The sequence below is a fragment of the Filicampus tigris genome, chromosome 4 (genome assembly GCF_054856515.1).
Source record: "Filicampus tigris isolate MCC_2025a chromosome 4, RoL_Ftig_1.0, whole genome shotgun sequence".
NCBI classification, from domain to species: Eukaryota; Metazoa; Chordata; class Actinopteri; order Syngnathiformes; family Syngnathidae; genus Filicampus; species Filicampus tigris.
The window spans coordinates 21,330,918-21,352,113 of record NC_141220.1 but is presented as its reverse complement, the minus strand read 5'-3'; the positions used below and the strand labels follow the sequence as shown (position 1 = coordinate 21,352,113).

The window sequence follows — 21,196 nt, the reverse complement described above, 5'->3', positions numbered from 1 at the left end:
ATATTCATCCATCTATTACAATGTAGTACCATTACGTGATTCCAATATTGATTTGTTTTTTAACTGCTCATACTTGAATCTTCAAGGCAGGAGTTCTGTATTATGTGCATTAATTTAGCTGTTTTTCCCCAATCAAATTTATTAATTCAATTGTATTTCATTTGTATTCCTTTATCTCAAATATCATTTTTAACTGATCTGTTGTGAATAATAAAATACTAAATATTAGTAAAATAAACAGTACATCTGATGGCATAGATATACTTTCATACATTTGGATTTAATACATACACAATTTATTTATTTACTTATTGTAGATAAAACAATATTAGTTTAAAAAATATACACACACATACATTTTGTATATACATTGAACTGCTGTCTTATTCAAATTATTGATTCATTTATTTATTGTAAATAAAACTAACTATTACTAAAATATTACTAAAATATTACTAAAATAAACAAGTTTACATATCATCGATGTCCAGTGAAAAACACATATGTCCATTTTTTTCCATTTTTTTATTTTTACGTAAATGGGGTTTCTGCGTTACAGGCATCCCATTAGCATGATTTTCTTTTCTTTTTTTTTAATTACAAAGTTGGACATACGTGTTTTTCACAGGACAGCGACAATATGCATATTTAAAAATAAACATTTCGTCGTTGTCCTGTGAAAAACACTTATATCCAATTTTTGAAAATGTTTTCATTTTCACGTTAATGCGATGTCTGTAACACGGAAACACCATTCACGTAAAAATAAGAAAATTGAAAAAAAAATGGAGATATGAGTTTTTCACATGACAGCGACGATTTGTTCTACTCTATTAATTGTAAAGCAAATCGACGGACGGTTGTTTAAAATTAGAGGCAGGTACTATTTATTCCCCCCTGGAAAAAAAGGCGAATGACGGAAGGGTACCCACGCTGCAGGCTGATGACGAATAACAGACGCTCAAATTTTAGTCAAATGCCCAGCTCTGAAAATGACAATTCCACAAGATTCTCACTACTACAATTCTATGTCACTAATAGCATGCAGTTGCCAACTAGTACAGTTTTGCCTTTCTAGTAACATGTAGTTGTCCTACTAGTACTAGTACAGTATGTCAAAGTTGTGCTATTAGCACACATCATCAGGAATGTACCTTTGAATGATAGGGTGTTTTATCCTTTCAACCCTAGACACAGCTAAAGGTCGCCAGTTAAAGGGTGATTAAACCTGCTGTGCCCTATGACCGGTCATCAAAGTTGACTGGTTAAATGGCACAGCTTCCCCTGGGTTAGGGTTCTGACCAGGTTCTCAAGGGGGCTGTGAGGTGGGGAATAAGATTACCGGTACAGTAGTCAGTGGGATAGCCGCTTTTCCACCGCAGGAACCTTTGGTGGAACCTTTCACTTTACCCTGGTAAAATGGTTCCGCCTTTTGTTTCTACCCGAAAAATTTACCAGGGTAACGAAATGGCCCTGGGACATTAGTTCATTTTAATATTGTTTGAGCCCACTATTTTTTTCAGCCACTTTGAAAACTGTTTTTGAATTTTTATGACTTTTCCTGAAGGAAACCAAAATACACAAACACATATGTTCTAGGTCAAATTAGTCCTGTGTTTACAGAAATTGATTTGCTTGTGTGCTTAAGAGGAAGTCAACCCAAACATATTTTTTTCCAGAATGTGTTCTATGAAGGCCCACTAGTCTAAACACGGCATTCTGGTTAATATTGCCTTTGTATGAGAAATCCACCCGTTTTTAGCTAGCTCAGGGGGGCGGTCATTTTGTCACTTCTGTCGACTGAAGATAACATCGAAGTTGCTCAGGGTTCAGATAACGATCAATCGTGGATCAGCTTCAGAAAACAAGTGAGCCGTGATTGGTCGTTATCTGAGCCCTGAGCAACTTCGATGTCATTTTCAGTCGACAGAAGTGACAAAATGGTCGCCCCCTGAGATAGCTAAAAGTGGGTGCATTTTGCTGATTAATTTATATTCCACAACCGCAATATTAATAGGAATACAGTGTTTCAACTAGTGGGCCTGCATAGAACATATTCTGGAAAAGTTTGGGTTGACTTCCACTTTAAATCAAGGAGAATGGTGGTAATGGTGGGAATCTTGAAACTATGCCTACCATAAATGTGTGTGTGTGTGTGCGTGGGGGTGTGCATGTGTGTGGGGGGAGGCGTGTGCGCGTGTGTGTGTGTGTTTTATGGAACAGTGGTAACAGTATTCAAGAGGAAGCTTGAAACAGTCTGGGGACTGCCCAAGTCAGGTATATGTATATTTGAAGGTAACCTTTATTCGTCACACGATGGGGAAAATTGCATTTTATGAAATTCATAGAACAGCCGAGATAGTGTTTGCAGAGGAGTTTGAAAAAAATCTCGAGAACTGCCCGTGTAGCCAGTAGCCATCACAAGCTTGGATTAGAAACATGTATCTGTTGTTGTTTAAGGGTCATGAGAGAATCTCAAAATAGTGAAATAATACAATGGCATTGGAATAGGACATCACATTGTTTCTTATCAAAAATATGTTAAAAGGGAAAAGGGGAACGAGAAAAATAATGAGACAGAAGAATAGCCTAGAACTAACTGTATTCAAGCGACAGTACCGTCAGTCCCACTTAAGGGAAACCCACGGGTTTATTGTGGTTGACGCGCATGCAAACTGCTAAGTGTAAATTACATGCGACAACTTCTCGAAAGGGGCAATGAAGTCATCAAAACTGCTTTGGAGCATGAAGATATGCACCCAGCATTCAAAGGACAGGCTATTGGATTTTTTGAAAGAAAAAAAGAAACAAACACAAAGCTCGAAGAAATAACAAAAATGACATTGAGCCTAGCTGTGAATTGTATTTTTAATCATATATATTCATTTGTTTCTATCACATTCATTCATCCATTCTGTTCTGCTTAACCAAGGTCAGGTCGCGGGGGTAGAAGCTTAAGCAGGGAAGACTTCCCTCTCCCTAGCCACTTCGTTCAGCTCCTCCTCAGGGGATCCAAGATGTTCGCAAGCCAGCCGGGAGACATTAGACTCTCCAGCAAGTCCTGGGTCATTCCCGGGGCTTCCTTCTAGTGCGATGCGCCGGGAGCACCTCACCAGGGAGGCGTCCAAGTCTATGCCAGTCTATCAAAATATATTTTACATAAGAAATGTCCGAATGGTCCATACTGGATTGATGGCTGCTGCTGCGGTGTAAAACATTTAAAATAAAATAATAATACAATAAGATACAATAATAAAATAAAATACACTTTGCCTTTTCTCCAAACCATTGATCATGGATTCATCATCCATGTCCTAATGTCAGAGAAGCTCTGAATACCTCTTGAAAATATCTGTAATTCATAATTTGATTAGGCAATTTGATAATGATCATATTCTTGGCCGATGAGTGCTTGGAAAATGAATAGTGTATAAGGGAGGGAGTATGTAAGATGCATATTAAGTACGTATATCGAGTAAATTCTGAAACTTGCCATAAACCAACTACAACTTGCATACATCGCACTGAACATTATGATAAAATACTTTCCTACCGCCCTGGTAATTTTTCGTCTCCAATGCGCATGCGCAGCCAAGGGGGCGGGACCAGGACGTGGGCCGACCTCGACTGTAGTGTGTTTGTGTGTGCGTCTCCCCTCAACAGACACAAGCTCACAACGTGATGAGACGTGCTAGTTAACGGGATTTTTGTGTGTGCGTGTTTTTTTTTTGTATTAAAACTTTTTTGTACCCCGATTTTGTCCCATACATTCGTAAGGTTTCGATGCCGTATTCCGACTCATTCCGCCCCGGGGGACGCACAACTGACTGGCCGAGGAAAAACGACTTGGTTTCTGCCGAAGAGTGTCCGCTTCCCCTCCCCTCGATGAAGCGCTGCGATGCCCTCTGATTTTGTCTCCCTCCTCAGCTCGGACCTCGACCTCAATTCCCCCAAATCTCTCTATTCTAAAGGTAAGTCTTGTCTGAATTAACGTGACGCTAACGAGTTTTGGCCCTGGTTTTAATCAGGGGTAATGCCCCCCTGCCGTTAGCTCGCCCCCGTTAATCTGCTAGCTAGCTGGGGTTAGCTTTTCTCGCCGTTAGCCACTTAGCCGAGCTAGCAGACTTAGTTAGCCGCCAATTGGCTCGCTCGCTGACGGCTACCTGCGTGCTTGAGCCTCCCCAGGTCACATGCGCGTTGGAGACGGATGTGCTCCGTGATTATTTTTTCGTTCTAACGCCTTGTGGTCCTAATAACGACGCCCTGGGTTTCTTATCTATGTGAAACAGAGTTCTCATGGGCTTCGCTTCAGGTTATATTAGTAGGGAGTATACAGACGCAGCAGCAATTGGCGCCCTTACTGATCACTAGCATGAGCTAACCTTGCATTCTCTGAGGGGAAGTCGCACTCTGGTGTACAGTGAACCCCCGTTTATCGCAAGGGATACATTCCAGACCCACCCACCTGCGATGGTACAAATCCGCGATATAGCGAGAGCATATACATCTTTTTTTCATCTTCACTTTTCCCCTCCTGCATGACATTTAAGCACATTAGAACACTAAAACTTACTAGAAAACACTTTGAAATATTCCTTAGCACCTGTTTGTCACTCATGCACACACAGTTTCAAATTAGTGGTAAAGGGTGCAGGTAACATATTGTGAAGTATCAGAGACAGGCTGAAGAAAATTTGCAACGATGTTACTGCATGTGTCTCTAACCGTTTTTAAAATGAGAGCTACTTCTTGGCTGTTGGCTTTTGATCCAGACTTCTGAAATTAAAATTTTGCTCAAATAACCTTTAATTATCATATTTTCCGGATTATAAACCGCTACTTTTTTCCGAGGTTTTTAACCATGCGTCTAATATGAAGGTGCGGCTATTCTGTGGATTTTTCTTCCACTGCTAGGGGCGGTCTAACCTAATATATGTCAATATTATTGAATGACACTGATCATCTTATTTCTCGCATTGATTATCAATAATGACTAAACAAGGAAGAAAACAATATGCAACACTTTATTTGTATACGTTTCTGCAAGTATTAATATTTTTAATGGGGGGAGGTTTACCTTAGTCCTGCAAGCACCATATTGGAGACTCCCGTGTTACGGTAATTACATCGTGATTAGGGCTGAACGATTATGGAAAATAATCTAATTGTGATTTTTTTTTTTTTTCCAACAATTGTGATTGCGGTATGAGTTGCGATTTTTTTTTTAAGGTTCTTTTCTAATGCATTATTCAACAATTAATCTTTATTACAACAAACAATATCATAACTGTTATGCATTATATAATACTGAGGTAAAGGCAAATGAAGTATTAATTCATCTGAAAGACAAGACAGTGACATTTCAGATTTTCGTGAAAAATTGCGTGATCGGAACATTTGATCAAAGCCTTTTATTGCTGATCAAAAAACCTGATCACCCGCAGTTTATGCTTCGCAGTCTACAGCCATGAGAGACCAGCCTGTGTGCAGTGTTGCATCACTGCCCCCTGTTGCAGTGCTGTCACAGTGCAGTAAAAGTGACATTATTGCCACAGGAAGACACATTATGGGACATATTTTTTAAATATACAGATAATCCACGTGATCGGTATCGGCCGATCTCACTCATGGATGATTGGAATCGGTATCGATGTCATAAAACCCTGATCGGAACATCCCTGATAAAATCCCATTGACGTGCTATTGGAAAATCAGCATTGACTTCTGGGAGTGATTCATTGAGAGATTTGAGTCCTCACGTCAATCGTTCACACTCTGGCATGCACTTGACATGTAGTTCAAATACCCATTCCCCCGTTGAATGTGGTGTTCATCAACAACCTCTGAAAAATCCATACTCTTCTTTATTTGCCTCGTTACTTTTCTTTGTGTTTAGGATACTATAGCTACAGCGGCCAGGGCAATCTGCATCTTCCTTGACAATCACACCATGTTGTTTATGAGTGAATAAAAAAATATATAATATCAATGGTATTACTAAATTAATTGTAGCATAAATGTTGCAGTTGTGGGCTTCATTTCCAGAAGCACAGGCTAGGCCTGTGCAATTACATAATCGAAATTGAATTACAATTCTGATTATTACACTCCACAATTACAAAAATTGGCATAATAGTGAAAAACGATTATCAATATTCATTTATTTCCAATGCACTGTTTTCTTACACAAGGAAATGATACTTGAATTTATACATTCGCATTTTTAAAAACAAATTTAGAATAACTAATTTTATTAATTTAATTTGGTTAAAATGTAACTTACTTACATTTATTTGTCTCTATATTATTTACTTTTAACTTTACATTTTCTTGTGTTATACCCCAAAAAAATAAATGATCATTTGAATAATGGTGAGTTCAATTATTCCCCAAATAATCCATGGTTCATATTTTTTTTCATAATCGAGCCAGCCCTAGCACAGGCTTCTACTACTGGTGAATGGGGGAAAAATAATAGTAACTGTATTGGAAGTATTATTTTCTTGCCAGCCTGTCGACCTCTACAACTGTAATTTTCCACCGCATTAACTACTCCTCCACGAACATGCCATGCCGCCTTAGAAGGAGCGGGGCGTTTGGACAGAAAAAGCACAATACCCAGATAGGTGTGTTTTTCAGAGAATTGTTTTTGTTGCATTCTACAAAAAAAATTTGAGTGGAGGAGTTTGCGAATCCACAAGTATTCACTGTTATTTGGGGTTGGGTGAAAGAGCAGAGCTGTTTTGTTGGCTTCACAAGCCTGTCTGTTATTGTTTTTTTGCAAGGCTTGACTCAAATCTGAAGTATCCAAGTCACATGCTCTGATTTCACAACGGTGCTGCCACTCCACAGGGCTGGCTGGCATCACCTTGACACCCAATGGAGGCGTTGCCATGGGGGCCACCCAAATGCCGCCATTAATTCCAGCCAAAGCACCTTAAATGCTCTGGACAAGAGTCCTGACAGCTGCAGTGTTACATTTCAGATGGGGGTGCTTTATCAACTTGGATTGAAGCCATGCAGAGTACGCTCTCAAAGCTACTGTGGTCATCTCGGGGCTTTGTACTGGATTCAGCAGCTCTTCGTAGGTTGAATGTGAGCCGTCCTGGGAAGCTGGTCGTTGCCCAATGCGAATTTTTAAACAATGGAAACTGAAAATGCATTTGGAGTCTGGCAGTGTTTGAACATTTCTTAATTGTCATATTAGTGGAGAAAGAAGAAAAAATAAGAAGGCAGTGGTCAGAGATGATGTAGGGGAAATGAAGAGGGAGCCTTGATGAAGCTTCAGTCATTGTACCATTTTTCTCTGTTGTAATAGATAAGCTAACCACTGCAGGGCGTCCTTGATTTATAACTGTATTGACGCATTGTATAACTACACGAGTAGGCGTGCCTAGTTTGCTTTTACTTTGCTTTAATTTTTACTTTTGCTTTGATTTTTACTTTGATTGTTTCATATTTATGGTCAATCACGGATAAGCTTCCGAAGCCTGCCCATGAGATGGTTAAAAAAGTGCAATATTTATCAGATGGCCGTGTTTAGTCTAAGGCCTGTTTCACACGGCAAGATTTTCAAATTGTCTGCCGACTTCCAAACTCTGAGAAAGAAACAATGGCGGATGAAGAGGCAGCAGGGGTCTCAGATCGTGTCTTGACGGTGGCGCTATTTTGTGGTATTATTTGTAGTGGAAGAAAGTGACACAAAAAGAAAAGACTTTGGGCTTTGTTGCGCCATGACTGTTTTTATTTTGTATTCACACCGCGCTTCCTCGCCGCCTTGTCACCTCGCTTTTTGATTGGCTGCACGTCACTGTCAATCGGCTGCCTTCTCGTTTGTCCTCGGGGCACGCCCCCCGCTATGCAAAGTCGGGCTAAAACAATATTCCCGATTGGGGTGGACGTCCTCCCGAGCGGTCAAGATCAGTCTGAGCACACCACACACTGCAGGATTATCTGATAAGATTATCTTTGGGGCCATTACGAGAATCAGCCCCGACCTACGATTGTCGGGAGGGCAGATTCGGGGCTAAAATCGGTCAGATAATCCTGCCGTGTGAACCGGGTTAAATGGGGGTGCATAGAATATATTATTGTAAAGTAAATGTTTTACTTGACTTCCTCTTTCCCAATTTCTTGTTATTGAATGCAGTGCTATTTTTGTTTAGTAAAAATGCAGTGGTATACTGGAATGGATTAATCGGATTTCAGTGGGGAAAATTTATTGACAATGATCATAAAATGAATTCAACCTGTAAATTATGGTACTACTGCTGTTAATTTAGCAGTACCATGTATTGATTAAAAAGAAATCTGTTACTTGTTGTCCTGGAGCAAGAGTGCAAAGACTGAAGACGCCATTTTACGAGGTGTGTCAGGAAGGTTCCAGGACTGCCGTTACAAACGATAGATTCTAAAGCCAGAATACCAGTTTTCCCCTTCAACATTGGACGGATGATTATTAACTACGCGAGAAGAGGCGAGAGTTGTGGCACGACAACCATGGCTGTTTCACTGTTAAACGCCATGCTGACAATGCCCGAGTATCTGACGGTTCCTGTCCGGGAAGAACAACAGCGTGCTGGAGTACGGTACCTCCCTACGGCTGACCTGTCTCCATATGATGATTTGCCTATTTTCCAAACTCAAGGGGAACTGTTTTGAAGACGTGGATGACTTGAAGATGGCTGTGCTTGGAGCAGCGGAGAATTTTGAAAGAATAATTCCGGGAGTGCATGAAATTTTCATTGAGGAGGTTGGGAAAGTGCCTTAGACTCCAGGACCATTATTTCCAAGGGGGGAAATTTTAATTGGGATTTGAAATGTATCTTTTGTGGCACCGGTCCTGTAACCTTTCTGACACCATCTCGCAATTAACCCAAGCCACTCCCATCTCTGAAGTGCAGTTACTACTGACCATCGCTCACACTACAGTCACCTCTCAGTTTGTGCTAATTCATGTGGAAGAGGCAGATTGCATTTAAAGGTGGAACCAGATGGCACTGGTGCACTGCAAGCTTTATTCTGCTGCTATTTCTACTCACTGGTCGTGCACATTTTGATTGCATGTCACTAAAGATATGGCAGTCATAGCCCTTGCCCTATTTGTCTGAGCCGCTATTGCTGTTTCAGTTTGATTGCACTGTGAAGGGTGCTCATGAGCTGACAGTAAACAATTGCTCTGCGAACCTGAAGCTGCTCACTCAAGTCTGTCTTTATATAACATGATTGTTGATGTTCGTTTTTTCTTTCTTGTTTTTGCATTAGAAAGTTGGTATGTGCTGTGCGTGCATCAGGGTAAAAACCAGCGCTGTCTAATCTGAGATTTAGTTAGAGACACAGTGCCTATCGTGCAGTTTGGCGAAGGATCATCTAGCCAAAGTAAATGTTATGCCCTTCACAGCATGGTACAGTTCTGGTCATTCATATTTGATTAGTTAATGCATCGCAGTCATATTTTTCAAAACAAGTCGTATGCCACTCCCTTCACTTGGATTAAAGGAAATTTCGACACTTAAAGCTTTACAAAGCATCCAGACTGCTGAAAAATACAAAGAAAGAAAGATTAGAAATAGTTTGGCTAAATTTGACCTTATCTGGTAACTAGGAATGCAAACCCTTCTTTTTGTCATTTTTATTGTGGTGAATGATTTGACACGATTTGAATACGACAACTCAGTTGCTCCTCCATTTGTGTCCAGCAACAGCACAGGCTTCCTGATTGGCTATCGTTAAGGTTCACGTCACAATCATGGATTCTATGACTCAGCCCAAGTGGGCGTTGATGCCACAAGTGAAGATTTGCCCTTATAAATAATAAACAGGTTTAACATTTACGAAATATCCCATCACCAAAGGATAATTGCTCAGGATAATCTTCGTAAAACATCCGAAAATCAGGCCTTTGCTGACTTTAATCGTACGGGAAGAAAAATGCTGAAATTAAGCACAATATGCTTACGCTAAATATAAATGTTATTTTGGCACTGATGTTTGAAAAACAGGACAGGTATTGACTTTACATGAATAATTTAACCTACATTTTGTACTATAATATGACATTCTACTGCCCATGACAAGCAAACATCATAATTACAGTACTTCATTGAACTCATTGAAAGTCTAAAACCACAGCAATATTTTATCAAAAGAATGCTGAAGCGGCACTGTCGGGCACACAAAAAAGCCTCTTTTACACTTGTATTGCACAACATCCTGTATCGTGCCTACCGTCACGCTGCCTATCTTGTTTACACAGAACTTGTAAACGAAGGCAGAGTGCCACACCGCCCGCCGTGTGAATTTTATATAGGAGTCTGGCGTTCTGTAACAGGAGGTATATCAACACCAGTGGCTTCTCTGCCCGTCCTATTTACACAGTAACAGATATGGCAGCGGTTATACTGCCGTCGTCGCCTGGTTGTTTATGTCTTTTGCTGTTAACGCGGAGCGATGAGGCACAACTCTGGCATCACATTACTGCCGTGAAACTGGACAAAAAGAGGCTAAAGTAAACCAACTGCGGCAGCCGTTTATGATTGATGATTGATATGATTGTACAGCGAACCCGTTTTTCGCCGGGGATACATTTCACACCCATCCGCAAGATGAATATCTGTAATATGATAATACAAAATATACAGTCGCTGATGGTACAATGGTACACTCGCGTACTTAATAAAAAAACAAATCTGAATTGAGAATTCAATGCAACATTGTTGCCCAACTCTAGAGATGCTTACTACCATTGTTAGTTTTATGCTCCACAGTGTGGCTAAGGGTAAAACGCGTTTGAGTAACTCGATTTAAAAAAATAAATAAAAAAAAAAATGCTTGGGGATTTTTTTTTTTTTCTGCCGGAGTGCCTGTTTATTTAATGTGCATTACTGGAAAGTTAAGCGGGTCGGGCGCAACACATGTTCATGCTAAGCGAGACAATAGCCCATGGCGCGGCCAACTTCAAAATAAACATTAGGTTATCAAAGAATACATCGACATCAATTCCTGGGCGCGCTTTTATTTTGAAGTTTTTCTTGGCTTCACACACTGTCATTGCGGCCAGTTTATACTGCCGTTACACACTGTTGCAACCAATGTCAACAAAACATCATCCTGAAATGAGATTTAATCGCTAATTAAGGACGTTAAAAAAAAACACTCTAGCTAATTACGCTGCCTTTGACATACAGCACTGTTATCAGCGTTGGCATCTCGTTGCTAGCATCTAGCTGCTAAGCAATTGCCACATGTTATTTTAACAATGTACAGGCAAAATCTATGTGTTTTGTCCTAGTGTTGTTGCCATAGTTGATCGGCCGACCTGCTGCGCATGTGTGATGCAGAGTATGGCTTGACTTTCTACTTCTTCCGTTTCTTTTTCTACTTTATTTTTGGAGGTGATCAAATATTTTTGGTGCATTATCACCACCTTCTGGTCACCACTGCTGCCAAAACTATTTGCTCACCACCAAAAGAAAGTCAACACCATCAAGGAACCGGGATTTTAGATTCAAACGTGTAATTTTAAGTCACACCTGGGTATAAGTCGTAAGACCAGCCAAACTATGAAAAAAAGTCCCCAAATTAATAAGTATTAGGGTTGTAACAAAAAACGATTTTAATCAGAAAATTTAGTCTACATTTTGAAATCAGTTAGTATGTAAGTAAGCATTGGAGGTATCTGGCCTCTTTATTAGTGAGATAATTCCTGCTGCTGTGGATAATTGAACAGAGTGCTACCAAGTTGGAACACTTTGTAGATAAGATAGCAGAGAATTAATATAGCACTTTATGATTCAAAGCAAGACTGTGATCAAGAAGGCGAACTGTGCGTGCTCTCTTCAGTGAAAACAAAGCTCAGGTAATGGCCTCTTTGGGACAGTGAAAACAACTCTGTGTGCTCTCTTCAGCGAAACCAGCCAGACGAATGGAGCCAATGATTAAAGTCAGCCGTGCAGCCATTACGTGTGTGGTTAGGTGCTCAGGTGGATCACACAGTTATTGTGTTGCAGCTTTGAAAAAGAATGTCAAAACTAGTTTTTGATGGAAGAGCAGCCATATGCTGTGGAAAACAGTAAGAGTTGTATTATTATGTGAAGAATGAAGCCACAGATCAACATTCACACTTAGCTGACATTCTCCTTTGCATATTGAAAGAAGGAAAGCTTGGAAAAGGGAACTCAAGTATGATGCATGGGAAACCAATTACCTTTAGGTCACCCTTTCATCCTGGGCTGAATTTTACTTTAAATTTGAACACACACCTCTAATTGCATTGCACAGCTCACACTTCTATTTTTAGCGGCAAATGTGGGTGAAACACTCGAGCCGTAGAGCGCTGTTAATGGGCAGAAAGACCATGGGGGCTTTAACACAACAGAAATAAAACAGCTCTTGGGGTTGAGCCTGATTTTCCATTGTCCACCATCTGTCCATCAACATGCCAATGCTCATGCACCTGTGGCACTTTTAATAATACTCCACTTCCTCATTTGGCTTATTCACTATAAAAGCTCTTGAATGCCCAGTACATATATTGTGAAGAATATTTAATCATTGATGCTCGTACACTGATCATCAGCCATTTGATTAACTGTCATGACATCTCCTATTTACTCAACATGAATATGAGTCAAATTCACCCCAGGATAATGTTATTACTCACAACCACAAAAGTCAAAAGGTGCGAGCTAGCAAAGTTGTATTATTTTTGCTATTCACAAATTCACCTACTTGCATTTTTTTTCACCCTCAACTATTTGTGTATTTTTGTGCTCTTTCTGAAACACCCTAAGATGGCACCAAAGCCATGGCTAGTAGGTAGGGTTTGGCATCGAATGTGAATGGTTCAGGTTCCCCCATTCCATTCTGGATTCTAATGGTTCTAGTTTCGTATTTATAAAAAAGACAGTGGGCAAACCTTGTTTTTCTTTTTTGGGTGTTGTTTTTAACGTGGAAACACCAATCACGCAAAAAAAAAAAAAAGTGTTTTTCACAGGACAGCGCCGATATGTTTAAGTAATGGTTTAAAAAAAAAAAAAATCTGTACTACAACGCATTTATTTTTCAATGTAAACTACACAGTCACGCAGTCATATAAACAAAATGCTTTTTGGAAAGACAGAAAACAATGAATTATTATAAATGTATAACTGATTTCTTTTTTTATTCTTACACGGGTCCCTGCGATTCTAATTAGTCACCCAAAACGTATACCATGAAATTTAATACCCACTTGCAAGCCATGTTTTAAAAGCATGCCATATCACATTTCAGGGACACATCCGTTTCTGTCAGTATCTACCAACAGCAACTCTCACCCAGTAGAGTGTTCAGTTTAAATCACCACCACCGCGTTTTCATTTTTTCCCAAGCACGATCACCATAATATATATATGTATTAGGGCTGCCACAAACAATTATTTTGCTAGTCGACTAATCACTAACAGTAGCCGCGATAAGTCGACTAATCGGATAATATATAAATCACGGCAAATCGCAGCAGCAAGCTGCTGCTCTTATAACAAGCATCATTCGCTTACAGCTTTCATTTTGTGTTAATTTAAACTTTATCAACAAGGTTTTGTTATTTTCACTTGTATGCATAATTTAAATGTAGTAAATTGATCTAGACAATCAAAATGTGTGGCGTGGCGTGTGAGAGGAATGAATCGGTGTTGGTCTTCTGTTTGTCTCAAGTGCATCGTTATGTGTTCAAGAGTATAATTGAAGCTGCAGCATTTTGGTGCAGGATCCATGCTTGCGCTGCATATTTCCTATGTGCACCAAAAACACTGTCCTTGTGAATAGCCTAATTCATCTGGCATCCCCCCTCTTAACCACAAAGCCAGCTGCAAAGAATAAAAATGGACCAGTGACCTTGTTGCTTGACAAAACCTTTTAGGCATGTGCAATATCAGCTGCGCATGCTTCGAACGTGAGGTAATTTAATTTGTCTAAAATGCAGTCTAATGTTAGTCCGTCCACCTTGCGTTGGCTTATTCGTATCCACCTTGAACTGAACTTGTACAGATATCTTCTGACAGCTATACAAACAAATCTAGAAAGGACACCAAAACATTACTGCCACTTTATCAGCGGATGAGAAATGTGACATTTCAACAATTCCAAAGTTGCTGGGGGATCTGTCTGGCTTTCCAATGATGTGGTGTAGACTTGATACTTGTTTGTATTAAAAAAAATCAATAAATTTCTTTCAACAACAAATTGGTTTTGTATTACCGATTTACTTACTAAAGCAAAATGCATTCTAGAAAGATGCTGTAAAGTACATTCTTGTTTCTGAATGCATTGTTTGAAGTTTATTGCTGAAAACGCGGCAAGACTGCAAGCTGGAGGTGTCAAAATTAAACTATTAATCGATACCTGTTTTAATAATCGAGTAATGAGTAGTTTAGAGACATTGTTTAGCTCCAGCCTTTCAACAATTGGCATGGTCCTTCATGAAAAGCAGACTGGTTATCTTTTGTGTTAATAAAAATAAGGTGAGGCAGTTTTATTTATATAGCATATGTCATACACAAGGCAACTCAATGTGCTTCACACAAGCAAAGACACAACACCTACAAGCATTTACAAACACAACAGTTAACAACATTCAAAGGCAAAGCAGGAAAAACAAAAATTACTAGAATTTACATAGACAATTTTCAATATTAATATCTTGAATCTTCATCTCTGCATCCGGGATGACTCATTGCAGTGCTCTTGGAGTCATTTCTGTTGGCTGGCCACTCATGGGAAGGTTTACCACTGTTCCTTGATTTCTCATTTTGTGGATAATGGCTCTTTTCTTATTCGCTGGAGTCCTAAACCTGTAGGAATAACTTTGTAACCCTTTCCGGACTGTTAGATGTCAATTACTTTATTTCTACTCTGTTCTTGAATTATTTGGATCATGTATTTTGTTGCAGCATTTTGAGGGCTTCTGGCCAACTTTATTTGAATTATTAAGTTGATTTCTTGATTGAGCTAGTCCGGAGGCAATCAGGTGGTGTGGTCGAAAATGAACTGAAAAATGTGATTTGCCACAGTAAATTGATGATTTAACAAGGGGGGGCTCAGAGGGCTCACGACACCGTCACATACCGAATTTTCCGGGTTTTAAGCCGCACTGTTATATAAGCCGGACCCATTCTATTTTTAGAACATTTAGGAAAAAAACGTAAATAAGCCGCACCTTTATATAAGCTGCACCTATCTATGTTGAAAACATTTATATTTACTGCATTTACAGAACAATTATGAACTATGAATGTACATGTACCTGAGCAGATTCTTTCCTAACCGTGCCTTTTAACACTGCAGCAATGTTGCTTATTAAAACAGAAGAGAACCAAGAGAAAATAAATCAGCCAATCGCATTCATGGTCACTTCAGGGACCTCTAGGAAAAAATAAAATCATAGCATTACAGCACCTAATGCAATAATATAGTCTATGGCGCCCTCGCCTGTTGAACTCCTCCACCTACAGTCACATCCAGTTAATGGAAAATGTATTGTATTGAATTGTACTGTCATTCCGGTTAGAGCGCCCCGAGCGTTGGAAGAAAAAACCACAGAATAGCCGCACCGGACTATAAGCCACATGGCTCAAAATCTAGGGGAAAAAAGTCGCGGCTTATAGTCCGGAAAATACGGTATATATTCTAATGCATTTCACTGGCTAAGAGACTGAGAATTGGCCAAAAAAAAAAGAAAAGAAAATGACGTATCCGCTCTCCTGGCTGTAAAGGTAGAATGACACAACAGCGCTCCCGGCTCTGGTGGTAGAAAAGCGTTTAAGCGCTCCCGGCCTAAATGTATTAAAGAGACTCTAGAAGTGTTGAATTTGTCGCAACTAGAAGAAATGCTGTCCGCTATGGGAAGTTGAGTGACAGCCATGCTGACCTCTGCTATGTCAAACTGCTCCGGGCCGCATAAATAAAAGGAAGTTTTTTATGTTTCATGGCTAATGCTCCTGAGCATTCTGAAGTGCCATGCGCTCCAGTCGAACGGGTGCCATGACATGAATTAATCCAGTGTTGACACATCATATCACATGTCGTCCACACTTGTTCCCTCACTGGACTCATAATATAGGTCAGCTGTAATAGCCCATATTTGGTATCGGGGAATTACCACTGTTCTAATTTAAGCATTGCACTGTGCAATGTGCATTGCATTGCATATAGATTGTTTCTCATTATATGTGGTCTTAAGGCACAAAGTCTAAACTCACATTCACAGACCTCCAACCCTGTAAACAAGGCTCCGAAATGAAAGGGGTCATCAGGCAGAGTTCATGTTGGGTTTAGCTGGACAACATCTTAGTAATATACTTAGCCCTGTGAACAGAGCTTTATTGTTTGGGCACCTCAGTGTTACAGTTAAAATCAGTAACTGCTGGGACCATAAAGTTGATTGTTGTTGTTTTGTTTTGTTTTTTTATGTCTGTAATTTAAGAGCACCATTGTTGTTGGATTTTTCAAATGTTGGCACTTGAAGCATTATAAATCCAATGCCATTTTGTTGAGAAACTTCAATTTCCTGCTGGTAATAACTTCAATCCCTGTGGACACAAGCTTGCAGTGCTTAGACGACTCTCTTCTTAAAACATATTACTGTACCTTGAGATAAAAGATCGACACGGCGCCTCGTTTTTTTTTCTTGTTTTTTTTTTTTTTGTTCTTTTGTCCGGATTAAGGTGTTCATGTGAGAGGCGATAACTTTGCCGTGTCCATCTGTCAGTGGTGTTGCTGATGTCACTGAAGATCGTGTGTCTTGTCACTTTCAACATTATGCCGCTGCTCAGCGATTTGGCAAGTATCAAATGACGACTACATATACCTGGCGCCGCTGATGCACAGCTGAAATAACCATGCCAGGGTTTTGATACACCCCATTCTCCTAGCAACCAGACTACCTAATCGCCTATGTAGGCCATTGAGCGGAGTTTATTCAAGGGGCGCCGGTAATGAGTTTCTAGGAACCACATTGCTATCAAGTATCCAGGAATGTCTCTCTGGATTTCAGCTCGCTAAACCGCTCCACTGGTGGATAATTGTATTAACCCTGGGATGCCATTTGTTGTTTCAGTTTCGCCCGGAGAATTTGTAGACGTAGGAAATGTTTTCCTCTTGATGCCCGCGTCTTCTTTCATGCTATTCCAGTACTTTTTTTTGAAAGGGGAACAGAGAAAGTGTAACTTGAGTGAAATGCAGTAGCATCATATTGTATGGAGAAACTTAGTGGTTGGTCTGTAGCTGTCTGAGAATAAATCTGACAAGCTATCTGGTTTAAAACAAAGGTATTTAACCGATTAACAAGGCAGTTTTCAGCTGGACCACTGAGTCTACCCCATATCTTCATTTTAAACATTTGAACTATGATTCTAGCTTAGTATAATTGTGGAGGCTTTTCCAGCATCACTATGAACAAAGCAAGGTCTATGAAAGCATTTTTGCTCAGTATTAGTCTACCACTCAAAGGCTATTGTGGTTGAATGAGCAAGAACATAGTTGAGTCCCTCGTATAAGATTGGGAACTTTTATATAGCGCTGGCGTCGGGCCAAAACCTATAAGTCACATTTTAGTGATTTTCATATTTTTTCAAAAACCTATACTATTGGTTTTTATTTCTACACGTTCTTGACCAATCTAAAGTGTTGAAAATGTCTTGCTCTTTTTCCTGATGCAATGCTAATTGTTGAACAAACTTGCCATTTTTGCTTGTCTCCTAAAACGTGGCTATTTTGGAGGTACAAAGTTTTGGCCCGATGCCAACAATATGTTTTTTCACTTCCACCTTCATACGGGAGCAACTGTAAGTTTAGTATCTCGCTCGAGGATATCTTCGACATGGCTGTGGAGGGACTCCTATTCAAACCCACTGCTTTCTGCTAAAATGGGACAAACTCCATTTTCTCTTCTCAATTTTAAGTTCCTTTAGGGTTAATGGCCAACTTTCCAAATGTTTTTTTTCCCTGAGTTTCTTTAGACCGCTATATGCAGTGATTATTGCACTGTTACACTGAAGCTCACAGCTCTCACGATCTCTATTACAGTGAGCGAGTCACTGTCGCATATTTTTTCCCTTTTTAAAACATGATGTATCCGCCTCATCTTTTATTTCAGAGTCTGTATATGACCTCCTCCCCAAAGAGCTCCAGCTCCAGCAGTCATCCGCCCAGACCGACCCAACCACCATGAGCCAGAAGAGCGGGGGAGAGGCGGGGCCTCCTCCTTCGGCAGCCTTGGCTTCAGGTGAGCCACCGACTCGTCCGGCGAATGCCACGATTTGGGATCAGGTTCCACTTGCTCAATTATTCTCCAATAAACGTCGGAGAGCAAGTGGAAATGTGCCCTTAAATGTTGACTATGGGCAACTTTACGCTTTCACCGGTTCCCGAGACAAACTAATATGTGACCATATGATGCATTTAAAGGTTTTCCTTCAAAGCTGTTCAACTGATTACTGCTCTGATTTTATACTTGTTGTCGCAGTCATAGTAGCAGCAGCATGGCTCACTTGTTAGTGTTTGTGTTGAGGATGCCATGTTCATCCATGCTGCAACTGCAATGTGTGCATGCTACTCTTAACTATCCGACTTTCAAATAAGGCTTTTTAACTAAGACTAAGAGACAGTTAACCATGCTATTAGTTTGTCAACAGACAACAAATGTTTTCTTTAATGCAGTGGTAACTTGACTTACATGTACACCAACCAATGTATTGTAATGCTCCCACAAATGGGCAGAGAGACAACATTTTTTTATTGAACAGGACAAATACAAAATGAGAACACTTGCCGAGCTTTCTGATGATACAAATCTTTTCAAAATAGGATAAATATCGAGACAATTATGAATGTCTCTCGAGGTGGGCGATATCGTTATCGATATCATGGTCAATCTTGCTTTCACGATGTGTAATTTTACATTATCGAGTATTAATACTCAGAGGTCGTGGGTTCCGGCCTCCCTGTGTGGAGTTTGCATGTTCTCCCGTGCCTGCGTGGGTTTTCTCCGGGTACTCGGGTTTCCTCCCACATTCCAAAAACATGCATGGTAAGTTGATTGGACTCTCTAAATTGCCCCTAGGTGTGATTGTGAGTGCGGATGTTTGTCTCTGTGTGCCCTGCGATTGGCTGGCAACCAATTCGGGGTGTCCCCCGCCTACTGCCCGAAGACAGCTGGGATAGGCTCCAGCACGCCCCGCGACCCTTGTGAGGATAAGCGGTATCGATGATGGATGGATGGAGTATTAATACTGCCTCGAAAAGCGAGTCAGCCGACGGCCGCAAAGTATGATGAAATGCTGAAAAATCAGTGTGCGTTGATGGCAAAGGAGGAGGAAGTGATAATCATTCGCCAAATCAGCGGGCAGGACCCGGTCACGTGACTCTGTCTGCACTGCAGCGGAGCTGTTTCCTCCTCATTTCATGGAGGAGCGTCGAGCGGGGTTTCAGAGCGAGGCGCGAGTCCACGTCGTCCGTAGTCTGTAAATGGTTTGGAGTTGACAAGACTGACGTCGGTGGGAATAACATTGTTAGATGTGCCAAAACGGTCACCGTGAAGAGCAATTCTGTTGCACCACGAGCCATATGGAATACGAGGAAAACTTGGCGACCGCGCAAGCACTCAGAAAACAGTCGCCGAGTTGAAGCAAAAAATATAAACGCATGTACGCACACACACACAGCGAGCAAGTCAAACGTGACATCCTGGATGATCGGTTAACATTCAGTTTACACGCTTGTGGTTCGCATCATTCATAACTAGCCTGTACTCCCGAGATATGTTGCACAAACTACGACGGTTTATTAGTGTGCCGCCAGCATACACCCAAACATGAATAAAGTCACAAGTCTCCATATCACAGCGATGAATGAGTGGGAAAATGCACTTTTCGGTAAATTGCAGTTTTGTTATTCAACTTTATTCCACATACGGTGGCCAATGTATGAGAATGGGTGTTGTCATGACGTCTTTGTTTTCTCTCACTGGGTGACACTTCGTCACACGTCACATCAAATACATTTTTTCTCATTCTGATTGCTGTAGTTAACACCTTTTTCTCATTCTGATTGCTCTAGTAGTTGGCAGTGGTACACCAGAACTTGCTGCTGCTCAAAATGTCATATCATTATGGAATAACAGCAGAGACATTTAAATGACATAAATATTCCCAAAAATCAATGTAAGTCTATACATAATTTTTTGTTTTTATTGTTAAATATTGTCGTAGAATATCATTGTTTTTCAGAAGCTGTATTTAGGAATTTAAAAGAGATGTTGTTCACAAACGCTGTCTATCCACAATTGGTCTGTGAAGCAAGTGCAGATTTAAAATGTTTTGTAGAATATCGTCAAACTATCGTTATCAAGTTTTTTGAAAAAAATATTGCAATATAATTGTTTTGCCCATATTGCCCACCCCTAAATGTTTCACAAGTTTTTTTCTTTTGTTTTTTTATTTTAAACAACTGCGCTGCCTGCACAAACATCACTGCGGTAATCCCGTGCGCAGTTTGCCTTCTTACTCGTGTACAACCCAGAATGTGTTGCAGTTTCGCGCTATGTTGGTGGGCGTCACTATGATGGATATTGGCTAGGACATCACGGGTGGAGTTTCCTCTGCATTTTCTGTCCAATTCCGGTTGCCGTTTTTAACTTTTTCGAGCGACGAACAAAAAGCCCCAGCGACAACAATGGAGATCGACCCTGCTAGAACAAAGGGACCTAGATGACCAAATAATACATTTCATTGTATTGCGAAATCGATCAAGGCGGCAGTGGCATAGGTGCTATGTGCGTGTGAAGGCTACTTTGTGCACACACACACACACACATACAATACCAATGCCGCCGCCAAGCGAGCTTGCTTCTCAGCAGCAGCAACGAGCTGCGCGGTGCGGATCCTTTCCTCCGTGGTGACAAATATATTACCCTTAAAGAGGCCTTGTGTATTGAGGAACGTAGCCGAGGAAAGCTGAGTACGTCATTGCAGCATGTGACTAAACGGACCAGTCACGAGAGAGAATGCGCACTGCATTCTATGCGCATTAACGATTTCTGACGTGTGCGGCATGTGATGCAGACGTGCCGAGCAGCACAACACGTCGGTCACGTGATGCAATGCGGCCGTTGTTGCGTACGCGTGAGTAAAGAGAGGCCTTAAGATCCGTCAAACGGATG

The 21,196-nt window shown here is 40.6% G+C and overlaps 1 protein-coding gene across 2 annotated transcripts in view; it reads left to right on the top strand.

The window, feature by feature from the left end:
* Positions 1-3,608: 3,608 nt before the first annotated feature.
* The window catches only part of nfat5a (nuclear factor of activated T cells 5a), a 36,993-nt gene continuing 19,405 nt past the window's right edge, over positions 3,609-21,196 (top strand). Inside the window, exons 1-2 of one of the 2 annotated variants that reach the window (XM_086027707.1) lie at positions 3,609-3,971; positions 18,134-18,262. In XM_086027707.1, the coding sequence (XP_085883833.1) occupies positions 3,899-3,971; positions 18,134-18,262 (202 nt within the window). In that variant the 5' untranslated portion in view covers positions 3,609-3,898. Of the gene's footprint in view, positions 3,972-18,133; positions 18,263-21,196 lie in introns of those variants that run through there. The other variant, XM_086027708.1, reaches the window with a different exon arrangement.